General features: G+C 50.2%; 1 protein-coding gene across 1 annotated transcript; it reads right to left on the reverse strand.

Annotated features, from left to right (window-relative positions):
* Positions 1–266: 266 nt before the first annotated feature.
* On the reverse strand, positions 267–2,841 carry hoxb2a (homeobox B2a). The gene is made up of 2 exons (XM_068749559.1): positions 2,349–2,841; positions 267–1,087 (listed from the first exon to the last, which is right to left on the reverse strand). The coding sequence occupies exons 1-2, from the start codon at positions 2,839–2,841 to the stop codon at positions 267–269; spliced, it is 1,314 nt and encodes a 437-aa protein (XP_068605660.1).
* Positions 2,842–8,917: the final 6,076 nt, after the last annotated feature.

Here is an 8,917-nt window from a genome sequence, read left to right on the forward strand (position 1 = left end):
CAATAAATACCTGAAAAAATAAAAAATAAAAAAATCTGAAACGTTTCAATCGTGAAAAAAAAATCCCTTCGATGTTAAAATAAAGGGAAATATTATCTTAAACTACATTATAACCACAAAGTAAAATGGGCAAAAAGACGGCATAATATATTTTTAAAAATGAACATAATTTAAATAGAGAAAGGTTCCAGGAATGTTGCCCTTTTACGCGTCTCGGAGTCCAGCGCCGGCCTCCGCTCGATTGTTCGTTCCGTCCCCACCGAGCCTCAGAAGTTGAGGTGCTGCAGGTCGATGGTGCACAATGTGCTCGTGAACAAATCGAAGTCCTCTTCGGAGAAATCCACGGGACTGTCCAGGGAGCTCTGCAGGCTGGGCGACAAGCAGTCCTCCCCGGCAAAGAAGGTCAGCTCCGGGAGCGCGGCGGCGGCGGCGGGCTCGGATGAGCACTCCCGGTGCTCAGAGAAGGACGGCTCCGGTGGTGCCGCTGCGGCGGAGCCGGCCTCGCCGAGCTGCATCCGGCCCGTGGTGTCGTCGGAGTCTGCGGCGGTGAACGCCGTTGGTGAGCGCTGGGTCACGGGAGCGTCAGTGGAGCCAGATGCTCCCGACGGCGGTGGGCGTTCGGGCCGGCCCAAACGGCCTCCCTCCCCCGCCGTGGGCTGCGTATTGTCCGCGCTGTCATTGGCGTAGGCGACCGAAGATGGATTACCGCTTCCCGCCTCGCTCCCCGACGTAGCCTCCCCGGTACCAGACGCCTCCAGCGGTTGGCTGGAGTACGGGGATGAAGCGTCGGCTCCTTCGAGGGGCTCGAACCCCCCCGGGTCGCTGGATTCATTGCCGCCTCCGCCGCCGCCGTCCCGGTGGTGCGTCTGACGCTTGTGTTTCATTCGTCGGTTCTGGAACCAAACTTTGACCTGTCGTTCGGTCAGATCCAACAGGGCGGCGATCTCCACCCTCCGGGGCCGACAGAGGTACTTGTTGAAGTGGAACTCCTTCTCCAGCTCCAGCAGCTGCGTGTTGGTGTAGGCGGTGCGCAGCCGGCGCGACGCGGCGCCGCCGCCGCCGCCGTCCAGGCCGGGCTGGCTCGGCTCTGCAGCGACACGGAGACAAGTCAAGAGGAATTAGTAGTGGCGGACTTATTGGGCCAAATCGCTGGTCTCTTTTGTTTTTATTTTGTGTTCATTTATTTTTTACTTTCATGTTATATTTCTAGTCGAGCTGCCGTGAGAGTCCTGTAAAACTTTATTGCGTGCAAGAAGCGGCTGCCTCAGCATCGCGGAAGAATCCCCTCGGCTCCTCATAAAACAGTAATGAAACACGAAAAAAAAGTCTCATGAAAATACTCGTAAAATAAAATAGGCCGCCCAATTACAGCAGCAGTTAAAAGCATCGCTGCGGAGTGGAGCAATTTGCTGCTGCAAAGAAAAAACACATGCAGGAGAAAGAAACTGGACAGATGATCTTCAAATGTATAAGCTTGGAGTTTATTTAGCCTGCGATGCCACAGCATGCGAAGGAAGGGGAAGGAATATATTATGGGATAGGGAGGAATTCTGCAAGGAAGTGTGAGAATGGATGAGAAGCCAAAACGCAGCATGGCCTGAGCAGCGAAATCAGAACGTGTGAAAATGGGTGATAAAAAGAGCCGCTTCCGTTAAATCGAGTGTGTGGGTGAGGGGGGGGGGGGGGGGGCAGCCTGCCCTGCGTGGATGTGCGTTATCCCAACCCCCACCCCAACAGATTTGTCTCGGCGGCTTCGCCTCGCCATTATATTTCCTGCTCGATCCAACATGGCCCCCATCGCGCTTGTGTTATGAATGTGTGATACCAGCATGGTGATGGAGATGATGCTGATGATGCAATCAGATCCGCACAAAGACGCAGCAGCAAGATTCTGAACATCAGAACCCCCCCATCTTTGGTTCTGGACGTGCAATAAATGATTCCAAGGGAAACAATTGATTATGTAAATTCACATGATACAAATATTTAGAGGTCCATGAATGTTCTGGACTCTAAATTCTACACACGGACCCATAAATGATGGACACGCTTTGCGTTCCCGTTAATGAGCGCGTATTTCAGCGCACGAACGGGTCTGTCGGGATCGGGTTATGCGCTGCAGCATAATGCGGGTGGTTCAGATATGGCTTCCCTGTCGACCCAGCGCGGCTCAACGGACGCGCGCACTGAGGACACGGTACCCCCCCCCCCCCGCAAGCACGTCCACATCCACGCCGAGGGAAGCGGCTCGTTTTTAAAGCGGAAAACGGAGATGCTGAGTGAAAATTCATGGGGGGAAAAGGCTGCACACTCCCACATGCACGCGCTCCAGAATCCCGCATACCGACCTGTTGGTGACTCGATGCCTGCCGAAGCGTACCCGGAGGCGGTCGGCGATGGGGAGGACGACGCAGGGGTGATGCTGGAACCGCCACCGCTGGAGCTGCTGCCAGGCTTAGGGCACTTCTTGGACGACTTCTTCTCCTTCATCCAGGGGAACTCGTGGGCCAGCGGGCCAGCCGGGGTAGCCGGGGTAGCCGTGGCCGTGGCGGGGGCCTGGCCGGGCGGACATGAGTGTTGGGCGGCGAGGTGGTGCGTCTGGAGGCCATTAGTGGCGGATAGTCTCCGGCTCTGCTGGCTCCTAGCAGTCGGTCTCGGCTGGCTGGCTGCGCAGGGGCTGAGGCTGGGGATGGTATGCTCGAAGGGAGGCGGAATTACTGTCGACTCCTTGATTGATGAAGTTTGAAATGACTCCAGGACGGCAGGGAAGGACGTCAGGCACTCTGCGAGGGACGGCTGGCTGTTTATAAAACCGATCTCCCTCTCAAATTCAAAATTCATCGCTCCCTCGAACCGGTTTCACCCTCAGACGGCGAGACCCCCGAACAATCCCGTCCCTAAAATAAAAAAGCAAACACATTCACACACGCGCGCGCGCGCACATACACACACACAACAGAATATGGCTTCTTGAAAATTGAAACGAAATAAAAAATAAAAAAAACGCACGAGCATATCGGCTCCTGACCGCAATGGCGGAAATGCGGTGGCGATATAATAATTGTGTATATTGGTGATATTACTCGCGCATGGGGACCTGGGGAGGATAAACTGGAGAACTATGGGGCGAATTTGCAGCCAATTCCTGGTCATGTGTTCCAGATCCACCAATCGGAGGGCCTGGCCTGGCGGCTGCGATGGTTGTGGGAAGCAGCATTATTATTTCTCCTCCAAATGCTGTAGCTTGGAGAGGCTATATGACAGGACGGCTGCTATTGTTTTCTCATAACGGGGGGTCAATTCTGGGGATGGGGGGGCTTCGGTCGCCATGTGCGCCTTGTGGGCGGCCGGCCGACGCATCCCAGGCCGGTTTGAACGCACAAACAATAGCGCATCTCTCCCTCATTTTAGGGTCTTATGGGTGATGTAATGGCGCCTAACATTGGGCCAGGACCGCTTGCAATATGGCTCCTTAAAAAAAAAAAAGAAAGAAAAGAAAACGTGCAGCACTCAAAGCATCAATATATGAGAGGAGCTGAAGTTATCAGGGGGGACTTGGAGAAGGCTTTAGATGCAGGAGAAGACGTTCAGCTTAGATGTATCTGTGCAGAGAGAAGCGGCCTGTTGGTATGTAACTGCATATTTATATACTAGATATTTATATTTGGTTGGGTTTTCTTCAGCGTGCGTATTTCCTTGAGAAGCATGCGCCGAGCCATCCTCTGAACACATTCTCAGCCCGAGAGTTCCTCCAGCTTGACGCAGCGGTTCTCTCCGTCCACTGTGATGTATGTGTTAAAACCTTCGGCGTGTTTATCCAGCGGGAGTTCACAGCAAGGTCGCGCTAACCGTGCAACCGGACAAAGGGAAAGCGCGCGCACGCAGGCCTCCTGCCCTCCCAAATATGAAACGTGATCATACGGAATCAGTAAGGTGAATACTAATTGTTGGTGAGAGTGTGCTGAGTAGACTCAGCAAGGCGCACATGGAGCTTTTTATAGGGCTCAGGAAGGAGTTTAGCGCAGGGTAGCCTATTATGGGACGGCCGAGGAGCCCCGAGTGGAAAAAACAGAAGTGCGGTGATCAATCTTTCTCTCCCTGCAAAGAGCCTGACAGCAGCCTCTCTCTCTCTCCATAAATAACAAGGAAACATCCAGCCTGGCTCGTCCCGTCTCTCCCCTCAGGCCCAGTGTTTTAGCTTCATTCGTGCAGAATGTGCGCGAATATAACGCAGAAATATATATTTCTCTTTATGGAAAAACCCCGACGCGGATAATGTTCTAAATGGTCACAGCCTATTCGCTTCTCCCGTTTCCGTGTCTTTCCCATGCCATTTGGCTTCACCCCCCCCCCGGCTCGGGAAAGGGAGTCAGAAAAACAAAGCCGTGTGGGAGTGCGCGCCATTGAGCGCCATTGAGCGCAAAGCGGCGTGTAGGCCGAGGCCGGCCGGCGACACACAAAGCAGACACAAGCTGCGCGCTGAGCTGCAGCCACACACTGATTTGTTGCTCCTCACACTTTTAATGGTTTTGTTTTGTCATCTAAAATTTAGATCTTATTTTTTTAATTTTGGTGGCGAGGAAAAGATGAAGATGAGGATCTAACCTTTTATTTCATTGTGTCTATTCATGCAGTTGTTACTGTGTACGGGTAATATTATTATTATTATTACTATTATATTATTATTTTACTATTGTTATTATTATTATTGTTGTTATTATTATTATAATTATTATAATTATTATTATTTTATTATTATTATTATTATTATTATTATTTTATTATTATTATTATTATTATTATTATTATTGTTATTATTATTATGCTGAATGCAGGTGCTGTTTGGGAGTTTTTAACGGCAGCTGCACGTTTGGACTCGGTGATCGCGGCTGTTACTGTAACGTGTTCTACTCTGTAACTGTTTTTTTTTTATCAGGACTGACTTTCATGCTGGAGCCGATCCGAGCTCTCCGTCTGTTTTTACGAGGCAATAAATTAGATCCAATCGCTGCTTATTGGTGTTTTTATTGTCTGATAGTCCGACGGAGATGTAAAGGGAAGTGAGGCCGTTATTTATGGGAGACTGATTTATGTGTCAAGTTTTAGGCTGCTCACAGGTCGATGAGCCGAGAACCACAGATAGATAGATAGATAGATAGATAGATAGATAGATAGATAGATAGATAGATAGATAGATAGATAGATAGGTAGGTAGATAGATAGATAGATAGATAGATAGATAGATAGATAGATAGGTAGGTAGGTAGGTAGATAGATAGATAGATAGATAGATAGATAGATAGAGATGGGGAGGAGTTTGAGCTGTAGAGACCACGTGATGAGGCTGAGGTTTTATTTTAGTCCTTCAACATCACGTGTTTGTGGAGGAAGAGAAAAGGAAGCTGGAAAGAGAAAATGTTGATCTGAAACATCTGTGATCTGTGTTTGGCCCCCAGTTTCCACTAATCCACTACCGCTTGGATCACGAAGGGCTCATCAGGGGAGCCTGTCTGTCGAATGGAGTGAACATTGTAATGTAAATTTAAATAAAACACCATTACAGGCAGTCACTTAAAAGAGTCAGTAATCCGGGTGGTGGCATTTCCAAATAGTCCAACAAGGGGATTAGCTGATCAGTGAGGAACGAGTCTTCATAAGATGTGTCAGGTCAGTGATGTAGATCTCCTCCTGTGCACCTGCTGGAGCGTCTGATGGCTATTCCAGCTCTGCTCTGGGACCAGAACTCTACCACCAGAACACACACCTCCAGGTGTCGCTCCATTTTTACCTTCACGGAAGAACCAGCTATGTCGACAAAGTGCGGTTAGTTTGAATTGCGACGTTTCTGTTTCTAGGGTTATACACGGCGTGCAAACTTCTTCACTCCTGAAACCATTAAAAAGACTGCTGACAGCTCTGAATAAGATAACATTTTTATTAAAGAATTGTTTGACAGACAACTCTCTCAACAAAGAAAGGAAATGCAGCTACAAAGGACAAACAAAGAAGTTGGTTTTCTTCAAAAAGACTCTTTCATTTCTCCAGCTAACCGTTTGTCTAAACCTATGCCTGATTCGGGCACCCCTCCGTGCATGTTTCCCCGTACAAGCCAAAACATTTACGCACAAGGGTCATTATAGGAACAAAAAACTACGCATTTTATCCTAAAGTACAAGAACTAAAAATTGTAACTTCAGTACAATGGACAAGAAGAAACAACGCTGTTTTTTTTCTTTTGTAACAGGTAAATACTAAAAAAGTACAGTATTTTTTTCTCGATATAAATACATGAAGGATAAATAATAATACAAAACAGAAAGTCTTTTTAAACTGGCTATAACAAATAAATATTTATTTTTGAATGTTCATTTGAACAGACATTACTGAAGGACGCTTTGATTGGAGGACCTTCCATCTTCAAAATAAGTTTTCATTTTCTTTTTTTTTCACCTTTCACCATCAAAATGTAAACTCTAAGTGCAACAATGATGCCCAGACGTGAGAAGTGTGTAAATTTGCACTTTAAAAAAAACCTCCTCCAGGTTTAGTTCCAGAGCAGCAGAGAGCGTAGCAACACACAGCTTGTTTCCTCCTGGTGAAACAGGCCGGACCGGGCCTGGACCGGCCCTGGACCAGGTGTGGACTGGGTCTGGACCGGGTCTGGACCGAGCCTGGCCTGGCCCTGGACCGGGTGTGGACGGGGTCTGGACCGGCCCTGTACCAGGTGTGGACTGGGTCTGGACCTGGTGTGGACCAGGCCTGGACCGGGTCTGGACCGGGTGTGGACCGGGCCTGGACCGGGCCTGCACCGGGACTGGACCGGGTCTGGACCGAGCCTGGCCTGGCCCTGGACCGGGTCTGGACCGAGCCTGGACCGGGCCTGGACCGGGTCTGGACCGAGCCTGGCCTGGCCCTGGACCGGGTGTGGACGGGGTCTGGACCGGCCCTGTACCAGGTGTGGACTGGGTCTGGACCTGGTGTGGACCAGGCCTGGACCGGGTCTGGACCGGGTGTGGACCGGGCCTGGACCGGGCCTGCACCGGGACCGGACCGGGTCTGGACCGAGCCTGGCCTGGCCCTGGACCGGGTCTGGACTGGGTCTGGACAGGCCCTGGACCAGGTGTGGACTGGGTCTGGACCGGGTCTGGACCAAGCCTGGACCGGCCCTGGACCGGCCCTGGACCGGGCCTGCACCGGGCCTGGACCGGGCCTGGACCGGGCCTGGACCGAGCCTCCTGTGTGTTGCCAGCCTCCGTGACAGTCCAGACAAATAAACCCAGCTGTTCCAAAGTGCTTCCCACACACCAGCTCAGACTTCTGGGACATGCATTTTTGTTTAACTTTATACCCTGTATCCACGTTGAAAGTCAAGATATGTGAGAACCAAACAAAACAATATAAAAAAGTGGACTTTCACACATCGGCGTCCACTAATGTCAGCGATCCCTTTCAAAGCGAGGGCGAGGAGACGCTGACTCGGCCAAACATAAATAAATAGTGTTCTCCACTCTTATTATTTACCCTGTGTCACTGATGTGCTAAAACGAGAGCGTTAAAAAGCTCCATGTCCTCTCGTGTGTTTGTTTAAAGATGTCAACGGCTGCGTGTGTGTCGATGAAAAGGAAGCTAGCTTGGCCTAGTGCTCAGCTAACGTGTGTCCTCTGAACCCTGTTAGAATAGAAGGTGTGTGTGTGTGTGTGTGTGTGTGTGCCACAGATGGCAGGTTGAAGGTTGATTCGGACCGGATGGATGGAGACAGGAACGGCAAGAGGCAAAAGGAGCGAGTGGAGGAAAGCCCTTCCAGTGGTTTCTGCAGAGGGAACGCGGGAAGGCAGGCGCTGCCAGCTCAGCCACGTGTATCTGCCCTACGTGGGTCTCCTGTTGATGGAGAGGCAGAGCCCTCCACATAGCTGACAACAGCATGTGCTGCCTTGAGGGGGGGGGGGGGGGTGAAAGCTCAACTTCATAAATCTACCCACCTCGTTAACTGGCCATTAAAACCTCAACTGTTTCATTTAGCAGGCGGGAGAGCTGTTTGCGTGTGCGTATGTCTTCAGGGGAGATCCTATTACGAAGGTACAATTTTAAACCACATACTAGCTCAGCCATTACTGACCCCCACCCCCCCCAACATGTTATCAGACTCCTCCCATACAAAAATTAGTTGGCAAAGTCCAACTACGCAGTAGAAATCCTCAGAGGAAGACTTTAATGGTGAATGAAAAATAACTCTATTATTCTAAAGATTTAAACACATTATACTGTGAGATTTCTTTTTTTGGTTCCTGAGAAATATTTGTAATCAAAAACTGATGCTCATTTACTCAGGACTGCTGAGTTTGAGTACAGTAGTTGCGGTTTGACTGTGCTGTAGATCGTGTATCAGGTTCTATGATGTCCTGCGGGTCCTAACGTGTCTCTGTGCCACCAGACAAGGATGCTGACATTCAGGGACCCCCCCGGGGGCGTGGCAGATAATTGACTCTTCATAGCTCTAGGGCCAAGACAATCTGTTTAGAGGGTAACTTGCCCCAATAAGTAACTCACTGACAATGGTTCCAGGAGCCGGCGGGGCAGAGGTGTGTTTTACTGACACCCTTAGTTAATGGTTGATGGTTTGGGTCCATCGCTGCTGCTTGACGCTTCTGAAATTAACATAGCTGCACTTTCACTGTAACACTGAGCACTCTAGCCCAAACCATACTTGGTGGAGCAACTGATGGAGGCGATGGCCAATGGGAAGGGCTGGTCAACACCAAAAAACTGAATGGTCCCTTCTGTGGCTCCAGAGCCCAGGACAAACCACTGGATCGCTTGTGTCTGTCTCGTCCTGTCTCCCCTGTCGGCCTGTTGTAGCAGTGCAGTGTTAGTCAGTCTGGTAGGGAGTCGTGTCGTGTCTCGTTCTGGGTCGTCGTCA

Source organism: Brachionichthys hirsutus, chromosome 16 (assembly GCF_040956055.1).
Source record: "Brachionichthys hirsutus isolate HB-005 chromosome 16, CSIRO-AGI_Bhir_v1, whole genome shotgun sequence".
NCBI lineage: Eukaryota > Metazoa > Chordata > Actinopteri > Lophiiformes > Brachionichthyidae > Brachionichthys > Brachionichthys hirsutus.

What these genes read in the sequence shown, in the direction of transcription:
- hoxb2a (XM_068749559.1), bottom strand. Translation starts at nt 2,841, where the DNA reads ATGAATTTTGAATTTGAGAGGGAGATCGGTTTTATAAACAGCCAGCCG. An exon ending in AGGCATCGAGTCACCAACAG is followed by an intron (nt 1,088 to 2,348) that starts GTCGGTATGCGG and finishes GTGTCGCTGCAG; the next exon opens with AGCCGAGCCAGCCCGGCCTG.